This window comes from Ascidiella aspersa, chromosome 1, assembly GCF_963924565.1.
Source record: "Ascidiella aspersa chromosome 1, kaAscAspe10.2, whole genome shotgun sequence".
Classification (NCBI taxonomy): Eukaryota; Metazoa; Chordata; class Ascidiacea; order Phlebobranchia; family Ascidiidae; genus Ascidiella; species Ascidiella aspersa.
In genome coordinates, this window is record NC_139447.1 from 25,576,721 (window position 1) to 25,595,920 (window position 19,200).

At 35.4% G+C, this 19,200-nt stretch overlaps 2 protein-coding genes across 2 annotated transcripts; both read left to right on the forward strand.

The window, feature by feature from the left end:
* The first annotated feature begins 7,213 nt into the window (after positions 1-7,213).
* Positions 7,214-10,154, forward strand: LOC146168529 (matrilin-3-like). Its single transcript, XM_083386290.1, has 8 exons — positions 7,214-7,271; positions 7,490-7,575; positions 7,838-7,976; positions 8,369-8,560; positions 8,666-8,765; positions 9,028-9,182; positions 9,296-9,468; positions 9,963-10,154. The coding sequence occupies exons 1-8, from the start codon at positions 7,214-7,216 to the stop codon at positions 10,152-10,154; spliced, it is 1,095 nt and encodes a 364-aa protein (XP_083242416.1).
* Positions 10,155-15,352: 5,198 nt separating this feature from the next.
* Positions 15,353-18,200, forward strand: LOC146168530 (matrilin-3-like). The gene is made up of 8 exons (XM_083386291.1): positions 15,353-15,415; positions 15,496-15,591; positions 15,698-15,836; positions 16,686-16,877; positions 16,999-17,098; positions 17,217-17,371; positions 17,717-17,889; positions 18,006-18,200. Exons 1-8 carry the CDS (start codon positions 15,353-15,355, stop codon positions 18,198-18,200), a joined length of 1,113 nt encoding a protein of 370 aa, XP_083242417.1.
* Positions 18,201-19,200: the final 1,000 nt, after the last annotated feature.

The window sequence follows — 19,200 nt, forward strand, 5'->3', positions numbered from 1 at the left end:
AAGTTCCGTGACTTATTAAAAAAACAGCAACTCAGTATTAAAATATCTAAAAAATAAAAAAAGGAACGATTTTTTTATTCAATATTCATATTTTTTTCATAAAATTTCGAACATCGCGTAACTTGACTCGGTAAAATAGAAGTTATGATGTCATTCTGGAGTGAACCACTTCTGCTTACAGGTTCGGGTTCGTTTAAGGTTCAGGTACTTTCAAATTATTCGGTTCAGTTCCGGTTCGGCTCCTTAAAATCTTATAAAAAACGGTTCAGGTTCGGTTACTGTTCGGAAAAAATCGACCCAAAACCGGTTCATAAAGTTCCGGTTAGGTTCCGGTTTGACTCCCTTTTAAAAAAAATACTTCAGTTTTTTTTAAATTACGATATTTTTCTCACTTTTCTTAAAGAATTGACAGATTTCAGCATTTTATGCTATTTGTTTTCTGCTAAACTAAGCCTAAACAATTTACTTTTACTTTTTTCAAACCTTTCACCCTTCATTCACTCCTATCTTTTGACTCACCCCCTGCAAAAATTTTATTCACCCTGGGGTGAACCATTCACCAGTTTACGAAAAAAATGCTGTATTGTACCGTGTCGTTTCGACGCTAATTTTTCGTCAAAAACTTACGAAAAATCTGACGTTAAAAATATATATACATTTTTATTGTCATATAATGTCGACTGATTAAATAATAATAAAACATACTAACCTACAATAAAAAGTTCCTTATTATAGTAAATGCAAGCATTTTTGGGTGACTTTAGGAAAGTGAATGTCTATTGTTAGGGCCAAGCCCGCAAACCGGCGGACCAGCTACGACTTCCAGCTACGACTTTTTTTGTGTGTGTGTGTTTTACCAAAGAAAAGTATTTTTTTTTTCTATTAATATTATTTTTTTTAAAGGTTTGTATAATATACCGATGATATTCCACTTAAGTTATTCAACTATATACATAGCCTATATATGCCATGATATTCCACGTAAGTTATTCAACTATATATTCTGAGCCTATATGCAAATATTGTATACTTAGGCCCTATATGCTCTTCAAATAAGAGTTTCATCCTGGGTATAAACTATTTGTTTTAGTTGTAAAAATACGGAATAAAGTTACGTAGGCCTATCTACAACAAAGTTTTATGATTAATGATTATACGCTCCTAAGCCGTTTATCGCTACGACGTATACTTAAAGAAAAGTCACGCCCGTATAACACAGGGTAATGTTCGGTGCAGTAAAATACGAGGTTATGGACCTACATAAATAATTATCGCAAGCCGCGGACTGCAGTTCTATAATATGTTAAGTATGTCGCAATCACACACACACCCGACTGTTCTTTACATAATGCGGTTTTGTGGAAGATTATAAGTGTAAGGGGTGGGTCAAATAAAGCGAATGATGATCCTATAAAAGAATCCTCGTTTCAATATGCGACATCATAACGAGCAAAAAGCAACATGAATTGGTTCGCGGTTTGCACCCTCACCTTCTGCGTGGTCGTGACACAAACGGTAAGAATTGCCTTATTTATGTTTACACAATTAACTTATTTTTGTTTTAGGTTAAAGTGTATTTAAATGCTATAGCATTGGTTTGCAACAGCGATAAGCGATGTCTTTATCCGGGACCAAACTTTGTTATGGTCGACGATCGTCAACAAATAAACCAGCATTTTGGTACACAGAATCAGGGGAGAATCCATTACTTGGAAAGGAATTGGATATTGAGGTCTTGTAGTTAGGGGTAAAAAGGCGCTGGCCCCGAAGACGAGAGCCGACAGCTGCCTACGTCTCTTACGTGTCCTTGTATATCCGACTCCAAAGGAGCAGGCCGCTAAAATACCTGTCCTTAACTTCTTGAACTTTAGACAAAATCACTTCACTCAGTAGATAATTGGCGGTTGAGTATTTTCACAAATCTCAGAAACACGAAGCGGTGATTCAAGCCGCTAATCAGTAAGACGTATTAAATAGAAAAGCATCGAGTAGAATCCAATGCGAAACGCTGAAAGCACAGTTCGGTGCTAGATCACGCATCAGTGAACAACGGTCACGTGTATAGTAACGTCAAATTAGGCAATATTGAGTAAAACCAAGGCTTATATATATATTGTATAGGTATTGGTAAAACTGCATGTTAAATGCTACATAATAATTTACATTTTCACTTCATGTTTATTTTTATTTTATTTTTAGTCTCAACCAATTTTACTTGCATTTCAATATTTAATATGACTTTCAAAAAACGATAACATTTGCCCAGAACAACCTACACCAGGGGTGTCCAACAAGCGGCACGCGCGCCAAATGTGGCACGCGACCAAATAAAAAATGGCACGCAAGTCCCCCCAAAAAATTGTGATTTAGCCAATTGTAAAAAAGATCAATTTGTTATTCAGCCAATTGTCAAAAAAGTTCAATATGTTATTCAGCCAATTGTCAAAAAAGTCCAATTTGTTATTCAGCCAATTGTCAAGAAATACGAAATTTGTTAAAGAGACAATTGGAATTGTTTGTTCACAATATAAAACAATCACGGCAATCACGAGTGGGGCTAGCATTCACAGGCTAGCAGCTTGGTGTGAAGAAGCAAAAGTCGGCTCACCGACGGACACTTAACCGCAATAAAACGAATTCCTACTAGTTTTCCATGTGTAAATAAATAAACGTTTTTATTATTTGTTAAAAAGCGCCTTTAAGATTAAAAAGAATTAGTTACGAAACTTTGGCACGGGAAGAAGTTATAAGATAAAAATCGGCACGCCGGCATGTTTGAGTTGGACACCCCTGACCTACACCGTTTCCTCACGACAAAGCCAGTTAGTGGTAAAAAACGGATTTAACCACAATAGTGTAGAACATTCCAGGTCTGAGATGTTTACTTTTCGCAGACTTAACTTCTCTCAAGACGTGCCAAAGTCGATTTATGATTTGAATTGTTTTGATCCATCTCCGGTTTATCCACAAACATTATGGATTTTTTTCATCTTCCAATGTCAATTTTAAAACTGTTTGATGCGGTCGTTTCTTTTTTTGTTTTTGTTTTGTATGACGTTTTCGGTCTTAGATCATCAGTTGCAAATTTATGAAAGGAGTTTGACCGGGCAGGTTATTTGTATAATGACCTCAATTATGGCGGAACCTGAAAATGACTCCATTTCTGAAAATTTCATGACTCCCCAAACTAGCAGCCTACATCCGCCCCTGATACTGTACCACATCTAGTTATCTAATTTATGCAGCTATATCTGTTTGATTTATGTATGTTATGGCTTACAACTTGCCGGGATCCAATGTTGTCGAAAGTAAGTTGCTCAAGATTGCCGGTGACCTCCAACATCTCCACTTTATTGACAATGAAACACCCGAAGCACTCGTTCTTTTTTTCGAAGACATGGTCAAGTATTTATGTGCGGACCCTAGTGTTCATGTACTGCACGACCACAACTTTTAATTTTTACAAAAATATGCTTCTTGTGCTTAAAGCAATTAGTCGTGTAAATCGAATCTCATTCGTTAATTCATTCTCTCTCGTTTTGGCGCTGGAATGAATTAAGTTCTCTCGTTTCTTAATCGGTCAAAAGGAGTGGTTTTCAATCCGTTCGCCGCTTAATCTGTTCGTTTCGCTGACGGCCGGGATTGTTTGATGTAGAACAGTGGTTTTCAAACTGTGGTCCGCGGTCCTTCTGGGGTCCGCAAGACAATTTTCTGGGACCGCGAAGCACCTAACAAAAAATCAACACGACGCTCCTGAAGAAGAAAAATTTTTGTGCATTAAAATTTTCAGGCAACTTACTTTTCCAAACCAAGCTCATTAGTTGTTCATTAATATTATCGCACACTTAAAGTTAAATTGTCCATTGTAACGTCATAGTGTTGCGTTGTGCTAGTGAGAATTACGTTTTAACATCTTGCTGCGCTGCCACTGTGGGCACGGTTTTAAAACTGTTCGTGATTGCTAGACTCAAATAAAGTGATTCGTTAATTAGAGGTTAACATAACTGATAACAGAGAAGCAAGTGCACCCGTCCCATTGATACAATTAAAAACAACGTGTAATTTTGAGTTTATTTGTGTATATTTTTAAGGACCGTGAGCAATTAAAAAATTGCTTGGGGACCGTTGCGTAATTTTTTAACTAAAGTTTGAGAACCACTGATGTAGAATGACCTGCTTTGACGCAGTAAACATCACGCCACTTTTGGGGAATTATGACGTAACACGAACGGCAAGTCGTAAACAAAACAACGAGTTTAGCGCATAAGGAAAGAACATTACATACACTCGTTAGAATCAGATACTAATTTGTGACAGAGGCGCTGGTCTAGAATCCACAACATATAACATTATTTGGGTTAGGATGCGGGTTTGGCTAGGTTTAAATAGTAATAGTTGGCCCACCCTCACCCAAATATTGTACTTTGATAAAAATATTGTACTTCAATAATTGTCTCAACGCTGTGGTAGGATTCTAGGCCAGCGCCCAATACAATTTTCATTAATGTTTGGTACATCTTATCACCTTCTTTTGTCCACTTTGCCTTGTATATAGCTTTGGCCAGCACAAGCAAGCTTAACTTTCCTGCACATACATTCTGTGTGCCAGGTAAACTGAAGCACAATACAGTCAAAAACGTATTTAATCGGCAAACTTAACTCTAGTAATTCTTGTGTTATTTTCAATTTTAGGTTAATAAAAACGAACAAGCAGCAATAAATTGCTACCGCAAGGAGTAGCCTAAGCCGAAAAATCGGCTGTGCGTTAGAGGTTTACTGGAATATTACGTAATAATGCATATCAGTGCAGTTTGTACACTCAACTGGCTTGAATTTCGCGCCATGTAATTACGACGCTGGAACGGATTACTTTTCAAGCCGGCTTGAACCTTAATCTGCCTGAGAAAGGTGCATATAATAAACAAGCTTATTGTTATGCCCTAATTTTTTCTGATTAGAGCAAAAGTTTTTTTGGTAAGAATATTCGCCCTTTAAGGGCGCGTGGTTTTCTTGAAAATCTACAACATAAACAGAATAAAATAAAAGGATAACATAAGTATATTACGATAATAAAATCTGCTTGTTATGTTTTCCCACAACGTTGTGACGCCATTTGGGACTGTTTTCGTCCGCAGAATAAAACACAAACACTTCTTATTTAATTTGTGGGCTTCAGATAAAATAGGTGAACAGCAAAGAGACTTGGCGCAGTACGACTAAAACACAATTTTAAGAAAAACCAAATTGGTATTGAAGAAAACTTGTGAAATTTCATATATTAATGTATACTAACATTTCCATCGCCGCTCGATTTAGCTTCATCTACACTGAAATATTTTATCCCCTGAAGTGCTGCCTTCTAAATGTCGATGAAATCCGAGAGGGCAATGGGGTGTAACTTTTATATTGTCCACGGTTCTATGATTGCACCTCGTTAAAAAGTACCGATAGCAAGATTTCGACGGGTTGACGTCATAATACACGATCTTACGGCCACTTATGATCGACATAAAACTCTCAGGGGCCCTTCAATGTTCAGTATGTTGACAATCCGACATAAAACTGATTTATTTCCCACTTTTTACCCTGTTACGATATGGACCACACCCTATTATCGGGACATTAATATAATGGGAACACAATGCGAATTCCCCTAAAATACCATCTCCATGTATATTGGGTAAAGTGAAGCGTACACAGAATATTCAAGGATAAAGATAAGCGATTTGACGAAGGGCGAACTTTTTCAATTGACATGAAAGAAATTTATAGATAATCGAATTAACGTTTCTTTAGGGACCGCAAAAGACAAACAAAATCGATCTTAATGTTTTGGTGCAAGGTTATCGCACCTTTGTTTGTGATTTACGCTTGTCTGCTTTCTAGTGCCAGAAACCCCTTCTTCAAGAAACACTGCTCTTATAGGACCTAGGTGTTGGTATCTATATTATGTGTGAGATATTTTACATGTAAAAATTGTAATTATTTTATACGTATAAGATACGTATATATAGCAATGTTATTTGAAATACTTGTCCATTATTTAATTATGTATCGCAAAAGGTCTAAAAAACGAAAAAAAAATACTGAAGGTTGGAAAATTTTCGTGAAGTGAACATTACAAAGTAAAGATTACTTTACAAAGTGAAACTGAATGTTTAATAAGTAACCACCTTCTAAAACATGAGGTCACGTTCGATGAACTGCATCAATATGTAACTGGAATCTTAGCTTTAATACATACAATAGACCTTTATACTTATAGCTTACTACCACTGAGTACGGCAAGTAAGGGACAATAAGAGTGGATCTATCTATACTTAGGTCTATATGCAACAAGTCAGTTTTAGATTTGTAGGGGTATAAAGCACGCCCGATACCTGACATTTGAATTCGATACTGATACCCGATAATTTGTACAAATATTACCGCGATCCGATCCGATACGATATCAATGATACCATTAATATGGTCAAACAAGCAAAATTTTACAGATTGGAATATATAAAACAAACTGAGATGTCCAGCGGAAAACTAGGATTGATCAAACATAGTGAGGTGTAACAATTTGTTTTCTTATTTTTTTAAGTTTATTTTTTTATGTTTCGAAAAAAATAGTTTTGCAGTAAAAGTGATTTGCTAATAAAAGACCAATGGTTCTTAACCTTTTTTGCTTTCTGTCCATTTTATGTTGCAAAAAAATTCTGTGGCTCAATAGTTTTATGAAATAAAAAAGGAAAATAAGTTTAGAACAAAACACATCAGAACATAGTTCAAAATAGATTATTTATTCAACCGTGTGAGCCATGGCTCACTGGTTGAGAACCGCTCGCCTAGACAGACGTCCAGAAAAACGTATCTTTTCAAAGTTTAATATAGCAAAAAAATATCGATAAAACCAGGCACAACGTCTTTAATAATGCTTGTTTTATTGGCACTTTGCGTACTAATATGGCAACACATATGCGTTTGCGTTCTTTAACGTTCGTCGTTAACAATGTTCCGCTACGTGTGAAATGAGGAGACGTTGACATCGGCGTTGCGCTGTAAAATACGAGATTATGGTTGCTTTCATACACGTGTGTGCCAGTGAAAGTAGGTCAAACACAGATAACTGGATGATCAAGTCGGGAAAAGATAATAAGACACCAACCTATAAATAGACCCTCGTTGTAGTATGTTCGGTTAGTTGGCAATTAGGGAAGAGATAAAGATGATTTGGTTCGCGGTTTGCACTCTCACCTTCTCCATTGGCGTGACACAAACTGAAGGTTAGAATTCGTTTTTTTTTGTTTGCTGGCCATAATTCTGTAAAGTGTAAACAATTAAGCCAGGCCCCCAATAGAAATTGGTTTGCAAAAGTGTTGTTGAAAGTTAAAATGGTTTCTTTATATACCGGTGCCTTAGTTTGTTTGTGTGACCAACGCAATTTACCATTTAGTCTCTGATGTAATGTAAACTAGCGTTTGTTTTTCGTTTTATTTGACAGCGCTGCAGTGCTGGACTTGTGATACTTCGATAAGTTTGGACGACTGTGCACTTAACGGTAAATTGAAGCAATGTGAAGGAAATCAGGTAACCAGCTCAATATAAAAATTTAAGTTTATTGGTTAAATTAGAAATATTTTCAAACCTTGGGAATCATGCGAAACGGTTGTGGGGAGATACGAAAACAACTTTCTTATATCAAAAGGTTGTAAGCAAGAAATTGCTTGCAGGAACAATATGATGCAGGTAGAGGTTGTTCCAGTATATAAGCTGAACTTTTTTTGTCAGATACTTTTATCGGTATATTGTTAACGAATAAACGATTGCTGACATTTAATATTTTAAACAGAACAACCAACCGTCAGACAAATCGACCAAGTGTAATTCGGACGATGTTGATTCCAAATGCCATTGCTGTTGTAACACAGACAACTGCAACGCCGGTGAACCGACATGCTTTGACTTTAGCAGTCAACCTCTGCCAGCAGGTAACGCACACTGTTGTTTGTTCACCAGATTGTTTTAATCACATTCCGTTGTGCGCTATTCTTTAATTTATTTTAGTAGTGAACAACAATACACTTTTTCAGCGGTCACTCATTTAAAAAGTTGTAAGGGTACTTATTGTGCTAGGTGTTTCTAAATAAATTTTATGAAGGGCTCAAACACATAGAATCATAGATTTATTTGTAATTTAACAAGAAGGCTATCTTATTTTCCACTTTGAGCAGAAAACAAATCTATACTTTGACCCGTATTCTATAAAACTATGCAAGTATTATAAAACCTCGTTTTATATTTCTTCGCTTACATTACCTAACTAATTTAAAATCAACTCTTTCACGTACATCCAAATATTTAAAACTAACCTTGCCGTCAGAAAACGATGATATTTGCCGTCGACAACCTACGGCATTTCCTCACGGCAAAGCCAGTTGTTCTGGAGCCAACACAGGAGCTGTTTGTACGTACGAGTGCACCAGCGCAAATTACACGGTATTTCCAGCAGGAAGCGAGCTACAGTCGTGCCAAAATGATGGATCTTGGTCCGTGGAAAGACCATGCTGCGCCCGTAAGTTTTAAAACTAACTAACTATATGTCTCACATTGTATACCCAGGTATACCATTTTTAATTAAGTTATATATTTTAGTTTAAGAGTCATTTTACCTTTTCAGGTCCATGTCCTCCTTATTTTCTTTTTGACACCGCCGTGCTAATGCATTTTTCAACCCCAGACCTCAGCATTGCAAAGCTTTCATATGAAAATGTTTTGAAGTAAGTTATAGCCTTACTATACTACTCAATCCATGATATTTTCTTTTAATGCGATTTGATTGCGATTGACTTGAATTCTTAAATCTTGTGTGTTCGTAACTTCTTTGGTTTAGCATTAAAATAAAAATAAAAAGTAATTTCGGACCTGATGATATGTTCAAGACAAAAAACGTGCGTATAATTCCAATTGATTATAACATACTTGTGATAAATGATACACTTTAAAAAATTTGACCGAGACGCTTGATCTCTTCTTTCTAAGGTTTGAGGTTCTCGCAGCGGATGCGGGCCAACAGTCTATGGTGTACTTTAGCACCAATGCTCAACCTTCCACTGCCATTAAGTTCAACGAGTATGGCCACGATGCTAATCGTTTCATCGAGTTGTTGGAAGAGCGATTCACACCAGTGAATGACGGTAAAAAAAAAAAACGTTTAAACTCCTGAATATGTTTAATTCTCGGCCTTCCTTTATTTTTAAGTAATCAAGCCAATAAAGTTATTCTAGGATTGTTTTGCATTACAATACAGGTGCCGTGAATGCTGGGGCTGCGATAAGTTGGGCGTTGGAGAACCTATTTACAGTAAAAGCTGGTATGAGAGATCACCCAAAAGTCCCAAAGTACATGACAATCATCACCGATCGGCAACCAGAAGACAATGCGATAGAAGAAGCGAAGAAAGCAAGGGCTCGTGGCATTTTGGTAAGAAGTGTATTTAGTACATTTAACATTAAGCTTTATATATAGTTAAAAAACGTTTTGATCGGCATAACGTTCTTCAACGGTGATTCGAAATGCTTAATCAGCTAATTACTAGTTTTTTTAAACAGTATTTTTTGACCTTTAAACATTATTTGTATACACTGTGGTTTTAAAGGGTGGTATAAACAACCTTTTGGCGACAAGTAAAGATAATTATAACCAATTTCAAACTAACAACCGACTAATGAAAAAACGCTCTCCTTTTTAATGGCCTTGCATGAATGCATGGTGATGTATAATAAGACCATTAAGCGTATACTTATGTGTATCCGACCCTTACTTGGGTACTGATGGTCCTACAGGGTAACCAAATATAATCTAACCAAGATTGTTTTTATCGTCCTGCCAGTTTATTAAATTTACGCAAAGTTTACATTTTGAAAAGAAATATAAGTTATAGTCTATTAAGATGTCTATAATACGGCTTTATGCAGGTTTACATCCTGGCTTACGATTTGCCGGGATCGAACTTTGTTGAAAGTGAGCTGCTTAAGATTACTGGTGATCCCGACCATCTCTTTATTTTGGACGTGGCGTCTCCTCGTGCTCTCGATCCTTTACTAGAAGACATGGTCAAGCATTTCTGTGTGGATACTTGTATCCATGTACTGCACGACCATAACTGAAGACATTTGCAATGTGTATTGACGACTTAAACAGTTGTTTTATACAACTGTTGGTGATTTTTTGTTTGTTATTAATTAAACCTTGTTAATTTGCATGAGTGTTAAAATCCGTTATCGTATTAAAATGCGATTTTTCACTTTTGTCCAATGATCCAGAGATAACTAGGCTATAACTCCAGCTGTTATGACTACTACAAAATGAAATTAGTGTGAATTGTATGTTAACTCATGCATTGTTCAAAAGTTGCACCCAACGTGGCTTAACAGTTAATTTGTGAAACTACAAACCTCTACAATATAATACAAGCTCCATATGGGAAGGAACATAGTTTGGTCGAATTGCAGGGTAAAGCGAAAAACAGAATAAGTTATATCTATTTGGTCAGACAGACTTTAGTTATACTCTTAAATTCAAGACAAACAACACATACAATGAATACAAATAAATTTCAATCTCACATAACATTACAGAAAAACATTGCAATTTTATAACAGCAATGTTGAGGATACATTGACTGAATTGCAACAATTCAAGAGCAGATCACTTCTAAGCATAAAGCGACTAACTAATAAAAAAAAATGAAAACAAAGTTGTAGTCAACACGCTTACAAAGTTACGCTTTTGGTTATTCGTATGCTGTGATACACTTAGTGGTAGTATTCTCTTGCAGACTTTCTAAAAAAGAAAAATAAATTATAACTGTTTTCGTTTTTTTCCACAAACGTCACGAGAAACGAAATGAAGTCGTTTGACTTTTCCGGTTCAGGTTGGGTTGGGGTTCTATTTTTTTAAGATATACGGTTGTAGTGCCTGTTGTAAGCTTATTTTCTATAAATGCTTTTATGGCTTTACATTTATTCCGCAAGTACCCGATATGATATAAATTATATTATTGAAAAAAATGTTTTTTATATATATTAATGGCTATAGCCATCAGCTTGTTCTTTGATTTCACAAACCCGCGGTTTAGAAAGATCTAATTAAGTTACTGTTCGACTCCCTTGATTAAAATCTGTTTCATCGCTTATTCAGTTTGACGTAATCATTTGTTATTTAAAACCGAACAATGGCCAACACAGAGCAAATAGTTAACTACCCGGCTGACATACAGCAAAGTTGTTGTCACAAATGTTACGGAATTTCCATTGTCGATAGTAAGGCTTACAACATTTTCCCAAAACACATATAAACTAGGGTACACCATGCACGGATGACCGTTTGACATTAACTAAAAATGATACAAGCTTGTATTGAAACGTCTTAATCAAGATGATGTCGATCTACTTGACCTTTTTGGCTTTGCAATTTATCAATCTACAAATAAACTAGATGCATGAGCACGAATAACGTTTAAAAGCGGTTTTGTATTTACTTAGTTAAAATAGACAAAGTGGAATATGGCCGTGTGTCAAGTTTATGAGAATGGGGCGGACCGGATGATTTATAGTAATGGGCCATTTACGGCCCGCTGGCCGTGTAGGTTGCCGACACCTGCACTATAAAAATAAAACAATCTAGTTTATGTTTAAAACGAAAGTTAAATATGTGACTCGGTCCATAACGTATATATTGCCTTTTTATTTTAATGTACCGGTAGTTGGTTGTCCAAGTTAAATTAATGCAACAGATTTATTCCCAGTCCGTTTACAGACTTCTTTGTTTTCTAATATGTTTAAAATATGTTCTATGAGTATATTGCCTATATTTTACGTATTTTGGACAATTAGCCTTTTCTGGTCCCTAAAAATAACGAAATAACTCTTTGATAAACAAACAGCCCTGGCGGATGTCGACCGTTCATAATACTTAAAAAGTCTGCACTTTATTCACCATCTTCTGCTGTTAGGTTTCATGTTGTATACCGAAAATGCATTTTAAAACAAAATCTTGCGTAACAAGTTTTCTTTAGGTTTACATGCATTTACTATAGTTGGGTCAACTTTTAGAGATTTCACACAATTACTTTAAAGTTATTGTCAGTGTGCTGTATGGCTAAGGAAAGTACGTTAGTGATTATTATTGATTTCGTTTGTATTGTCGTTGTAACTAGACTACAAAGGATAAAACCCGAACGAAGCGTTCACCTTTTGTCATTTTATCACTTTAATTTGAATCTAAAATGCTCGTCAACGTTCTTATGTTTTATTTGGTTTCCAAATTTAAGTTTTATGACAGTTATACCCAAAATGAGACCTTATTGGCTGATTAAATTTAAACACTCACGACGGATGCAGAAAATGTGTTGTACAGGTTATCTGCGCTTTTTTATATTGTATACCAGTGGTTCTTAAACTTAAGTTAGGGTCCATGAGCTGTTGACGTGTAAGATCACAACAAAATAGAAAAATTTAATTTTCAAAATTATGGAAACTATAGGCGAAAGCATAACATAACTTCTTACAGACAACTGAATAATATATGTTTTTAACATGAAAATTATTTTGTTACCTCGCCGGCATGCATATATTGACCAGTGGTTCTTAACTTGCTTTTTTGTATTGACCCCCTTTTTAAGATAGAATTTGAAAATCTTTGTTTGCAGATGCATTTCTTTCTAAATATGAAATTAAGGTTGTGCTCTTACAACGACAAATTGTAATAAAATCTTGAGAAGCCTTTGACAAGCTTTTCATATTAAAATCTTGCAAATCTTTAATTTTTTAAGTAAACAACCAGGGCGGATCTTTTGGTTTATGTAAATTTAAAGAAGACGTCAGAAAGTTACGTCGCAAAGTGGTTTCATAAAATAAATAACTATTCGAAACATAGGCATACTGTTCTCGAGCGAACTGGTGCGCAAATATACAAACTAAATTTGAGTTTTAAAAGAGAAGTACGTGAAAAGACTTGTGTTGGTTTGTTAAATTGTTAAAACTTTTAATTTGGAAAACATAATGCACCCCAAAATTGATTTCTAATTATTCGAAAATTTCGAAAATCAAATCAGTTGATTAAATTCGGAATCTAATTAGTTGTTTCCTTACTGTCTAGTCTACTGAGTAAATAGTAATTCATTATTATCATTTGCTATTCACCTACAATTATTGTTGCGTCGTTACTTTACTCATTAAAAGTAGGTCCTACTCAATAATAGGGCGATTAGCCTATTACTCAAATTATTGGGGCCATTATTACTCATTATTAGGGCGATTAATTTTGACAAATTTCAACTAAAATATTTTTTTCTCAAAATTTGGACCTATTAGGAATATAATACATTTAACTACACCTTGTTTTATAAAGTTCTGCGTAAGTTTCTTGGCGTCGTCATTCATTTGGTTCTGATTTTTTATTGACGAACGATGGAACACAAATCCGTTATTTTGTATGCAATACTCTTAAAAAATGCTAAGCTGACTTGTCAAAAAGACAAAAAATCCTAAAAAATAACCATAAAAATAAGACGCTGGTTATTTAAAAAAAAGTTTTTGAGTAAACAGTTTAGTTAAAATACCAGGTAATTGCAAAAAATTAACAACGACCTAGCGTATGATCGAAATTGGAAAGAAGATAATTGCAAATCACCACCGAAAAAGACGCAGCTACTACTTTTCTATATATTTTCTCAAATCAGAGATACACAACTATAAGAAAAAGCTAAGGTTGAGCTAAGCCTGGATAATGGATAAAACAGACATGCGTGGTTAACTCTGCCAGCTGATACCGTGTATTGCTCCAATGAAGATGTAACACAGCTAAAATGTTGTTGGATGTAATTCAAAACTTAATTTTAATAAAAAAATTAACTGAACTACAATTTTAAAATGCTCACTACAGTTTTATTAATTTTGTAAACGATTTTGTGCATTTTGCAAAATATCTTGACTTATACAATTTTGACAATATTTGACTTTTTTACGAAGTCAACGTAAAATATGTACCTTTGCAATATGTGCGATAATTTTGCAAATCTACCTAGATTGCGTTGGTAAACAAAATGTAAGAACATTATGAAGCTGTGGTCTCTTATATTCACTTAACATATTATGTTGTACGATTCCTATATAATTTTACTAAAGTCGTGTTTTATAGTCGATTTAAAAAAGGATTAAAAATAAATGTTTGTGAAAATTTACCATGTAACCAAAAAGCAATATTTGTGTATTGTGTCTGGAATGGATCAAAATAAATTCTTGACCAATGTCACACTTGGCTACGCACCTTACACAATCTACCAAGAAAGTTTAATTTAAATTATTTTGTTATTGGTCTCAGGAAGTGTCTGTTGGCTATTTTCCCGGCTGTTAAGGTACGGACACAGACAATAGTAATTCTATTTTGCTATTTTGATAAATAGCCCATTCCATATATATATATAGAGAGAGAAAGATACAAACATTTTTATGGAACCCATGTCTTTTACAGACACTTTTAGGCCTCGGGTGATTTAAAAACGACTTACATACAAAATTGGTAATAAACAACAGAATAGCAATAGCAGAAAGCTTTCATATGCTTGCGTCTTTTCTGCGGTTTTGTAAACGAAGTACGTGCTACTAATAACACGTGCGACTTAACACGTTTTATCGGCGTCGCGCAGTAAAATACGAGATAACGACGTTTATGTGCCTCTTACCGACATAAACAATGAGCGCATGACGCTAACTGCCCTTCTATCTTCGGTCTGTTGACGATTAGACACTCAAGCAGTTTGCCCTTGTACCTGTCACCTTGTTTTAGGCTGACCTAACAATAAATTTCCGGGAAAAAGGACATGGTCAAACTATAAAAGCACTCTTCCATCATGTGCTGACATTACAAAAAAAAAGTTAGCAGCATGAATTGGTTTGCGGTGTGCGCCCTTGTTGTCTGCGTTGTCGTTACACAAACGAAAGGTAAGAGTGAAGTTTTGATGAATATTTGCCTTTCGGAACCCATGTATAACTATAAAAGACGACAACCGTAGACAAATATCTTTGAATAGTTTAATGACCGATATCTTTAAATTGTGTTTTTCTTCAATAATAAGTTTTAAATAAAAATTATTTTTACTGTTTTTTTAACGGTTGGCGAAAATGTTAAAATTATAACTTTTGAACGGGTAATACCGCATAAAACAACTAGCAATAATATTGACAAAGTCGTTAGACATATCAATAACGAATATTTCGGTTAAATTGAAACATTATAGCATGTTAAACAAACAAAAACTATCTATATTTTTTAATTTACAGCGCTCCAATGTTGGACTTGCAATATGTCAAGAAGTTTGGATGACTGTGCACTTAACGGTAAAATGAAGCAATGTCAAGCTAATGAGGTAAAAAAACTTTATTGATTTGTGTTATGTTATTTCTTGTTAAGAAGTAAGTTACTAAAATAAATGTTATATCATTTTAGGAATCGTGTCAAACGGTGTTGGGGAGATACGAAAACAATTTTCTTATATCGAAAGGTTGTAAGCAAGGAATGGCTTGCAGGAACAATATGATGCAGGTAAATGGTGTTAAAGTTACAATCAGGACAAATTTTAACATTTTAAGTTAGTTTATTTCTACCGCTTACGTTGTGGTTTGATTACATACGTATTTATGTGCAATAGAATGACCAACCGTCCGGCATGTCGACCAAGTGTAATTCCGACGCCGTTGATTCTAAATGCCATTGTTGCTGCGACACAGACAGCTGTAACGACGGTGAACCAACATGCTTCGACTTCAGTAGTCAACCTCTTCCAGCAGGTAACGCACACCAACACTCGTAACATATTTCCACTGGTCGTTTATGTAGTTCTACAAAGTTTAGATACATACTATATTTTCGAATGCGGTATCACAATAAATTCCATTTATTTGTTTTATTAATTAAACAGCAATTACCGTATAATATACCGCTAGAACAGGGGTTCCTTATTACCCATTTCTGTCCAGATCAAAGTCCCATTACCCAAAATCTAATTTGATCCATTTTGCTATTTTACCATACTAAAAATTTAAAACAGCGTTATTCAACATATTAAAGCTCGCTCGTCTCAAAACTAACTCTAAATGCACACTTATAGCTACTGTATACTACTCCAAACAACTCCATTAAGAATACCTTTAAAAATAAAAACTATCAGCATACTGATTATGTAAAATAAGCCGATACAAGAAAAATCTTACTACCACGTCACATAAAAATAAAATACGTAAAACAGGCCACAAAAAATGATCACTATGACGAAACAATTGTAAAAATGATAAAATATACTTGTGTTTTAAAACAGGGGTCGGCAACCTACGGCCCGCGGGCCGGATCCGACCCGCCAATGTAATTCATCCGGCCCGCCGCCTCTTTGACAAACTAGACACGAGTCCATTTTAAATACTTTTGGCTATTTTAACTACATAAGTGCTAAAAAATTTCGCCCTCGCGTTCGCGCGAATGATCTTTGCACGTCCGGTTTGTTTACGTTTTGATGCTGTCTTTTGAACTAGACGTTTCTTTACTTCTTTGTGCTTTGCTTATGTTTTTAGTGCAATATTAAATGAAAAGATGAAAATAATGACCAATTATACTTATATCGGTAAACGTATATTTATTTTCAGAAAATGACGACATTTGTCGTCGACAACCTACGCCATTTCCTCACGGCAAAGCCAGTTGTTCTGGAGCCAACACAGGAGCTGTTTGTACGTACGAGTGCACCAGCGCAAATTATACGCTCCATCCAGCAGGAAGTGAATTACAGTCGTGTCAGAAAGACGGATCTTGGTCCTTGGAAAGGCCATGCTGCGCCCGTAAGTTCTAAATCAATGACCTATTATATTAAAAGATTTGTACCCTGTAGCATAACCCATACTTTAATTTTTTTTTAATGAAATTGTTTTTTTTTGGTGCCTTAACTATATTACTTTGTAGGTCCATGTCCCCCTTATTTTCTGTTTGATCACGCTTTGCTGATGCACCTTTCGGAAGGCGAGCTTAGCGCTGTGACCTCCCTATTAGAAGATGGTTTGAAGTAAGAATAAAGCAAACCAATACAAAAATAAGTTTTCAAACGGTTTTGTTGTTCATCGTTTGTCCACGATCTGAAAGTTGATGAAATGCTTAGTAATTTATCATAATATTTTTATTAGGATGACGGCCCTGGCTGCAGATGCGGGCCAAGAGTCCATGGTGTACTTCAGCACCAATGCTCAACCTTCAACTGCCATTAAGTTTAATGAATATGGACACAACACTGATCGTTATATTGAATTGATGAAAGAAAGACTTACTCCGGTTAATGACGGTGGGAATTATTTAAATTTGTTAGTTTTTTGAAAAAACCTCAGTAACTTTTGACGTTTTTACGTGTAGGTCATATGCAACACCTATTTATGCACGTCAATATACTTAGTAGGTAAAAGCTATTTAGAAGATAAAATTTAGCGCAGTTTGGTACCACAGTATTTCGCTTGACATGTTTGTCAACAAATGATAAAGAAGCAAACATATGTTGGGAACATCAGTTGACCGTCAGTTATTTTATTTGTCACAACCTGAATTTACCTATTACCAGTTGTATAACATATAAACGTCCTGTTTTTTGCTAGTACCATCTTTTTAAGTAGTGCTATTGTAAATTTCGATACAGGTGCAGTGAATGCTGGCGCTGCAATTAAATGGGCGTTGGAGAACTTACTTTCAGTCAATTCTGGTATGAGAGATCACCCCAGAGTTCCAAAGTACATAACAATCTTTACCGATCGCCAGCCTGAAGATAATGTGATAGAAGAGGCAAACAAAGCAAGAGCACGTGGCGTTTTGGTGGGGAATGTTTTTTTACCACACATGTAGCATACCGACAACTATTTATGAGAACATTTTAAGTGTGCATTATGCCACCATTTGCTTGTAAAACATTGTTCTGTTTCATTACGTAGGTTTACGTCTTTGCTTACAACTTGCCGGGATCGAACCTTGTTGAAAGTGAGCTTCTCAAGATTGCGGGCAACCCCGATCATCTCTTTATGATGAACGATCTGTCAGCGAAATCCCTTGAGCCTGTATACGAAGATATGATCAAGCACTTTTGTTCTGATCCTTGCATCCATGTGTTGCACGACCACAATTTCTAATTTAGACAATTAATTGTGGCAGCTCAGCTAAAATTGAATGATCTTAAAATAAAAAAATGTTGATGGGTGTTACGCTTGCTCAAATAAACTCTAGTAATGTTCATCGTGTTATCATGTTGCAAACTGAAATACAAAAAGCCCAGTCTGAGGTATTGCCTTACCACCGAAAAAACCAGAGCCTAAACAAAATGTTCGACAATGGCAAATATCCATATAGAGTAGGAACATTTATTACTTTGTACTAATTAATTTTAATTTTTTGTTGCCCAACTTATCGATGGTGGATGAAAAACGTTGATTATTATTAGTTTGGTACCTAAACTTTCCTAAACAACCATGTCGTTCAATCCATGAAGTCCGTAACAGAGTATGATGAAATATAATATTTCAAAATAGTGTTATTTTTTAAAAGCTAACTTAAGCCGGAAGTTTTCAAAATGTACGTCGTCACGCCCTGATGCGTCCTTTATAAAAGGTATCGCCCCATGAATCCCAAAATAATAGAGATTTTCGTCTTCTGACTTTGCAAGTGAACTTAGACTTTGTTAAAAAACATGCAGCAATTCATGATGATTAGCTGACACAAACAATCTGAAAATTTAAATCGTTGGGTATACGTCACAAATTTTACACGTGTAGCACAAAAAAAGGAACCAGTGTTGACAATTTAACTGTATTTGGCACAGCCTGTAAAACATTTGGAAGTTAAAGCTTAGTTGTGTATGCACTCTATCCTCTTAAAACTTGATAAGCTGCTTCTATTACAGGGATGTACAATGTATAACCTTTTAAATCGACGAGTCAGCTATGTGTATGCGGATCATATACTAATTTAACAACACAGGGATTGCTAAGGTCAGTTACTGAAGCAATTTTAAGTGAGAAAATATCGCACGCCAAAAACTAAAGTCTGCCGCTGGCCAGATATTTTAATCTACTATTTTGACGGCGGGCCATTCGTTTTATACTATATTAATTAGCAGTGGTGAAACTAAGCCGG

What these genes read in the sequence shown, in the direction of transcription:
- LOC146168529 (XM_083386290.1), top strand. Translation starts at nt 7,214, where the DNA reads ATGATTTGGTTCGCGGTTTGCACTCTCACCTTCTCCATTGGCGTGACA. An exon ending in AGCAATGTGAAGGAAATCAG is followed by an intron (nt 7,576 to 7,837) that starts GTAACCAGCTCA and finishes TATTTTAAACAG; the next exon opens with AACAACCAACCGTCAGACAA. An exon ending in ATTCACACCAGTGAATGACG is followed by an intron (nt 9,183 to 9,295) that starts GTAAAAAAAAAA and finishes ATTACAATACAG; the next exon opens with GTGCCGTGAATGCTGGGGCT.
- LOC146168530 (XM_083386291.1), top strand. Translation starts at nt 15,353, where the DNA reads ATGTCAAGAAGTTTGGATGACTGTGCACTTAACGGTAAAATGAAGCAA. An exon ending in AGCAATGTCAAGCTAATGAG is followed by an intron (nt 15,416 to 15,495) that starts GTAAAAAAACTT and finishes ATATCATTTTAG; the next exon opens with GAATCGTGTCAAACGGTGTT. An exon ending in CAAGAGCACGTGGCGTTTTG is followed by an intron (nt 17,890 to 18,005) that starts GTGGGGAATGTT and finishes TTCATTACGTAG; the next exon opens with GTTTACGTCTTTGCTTACAA.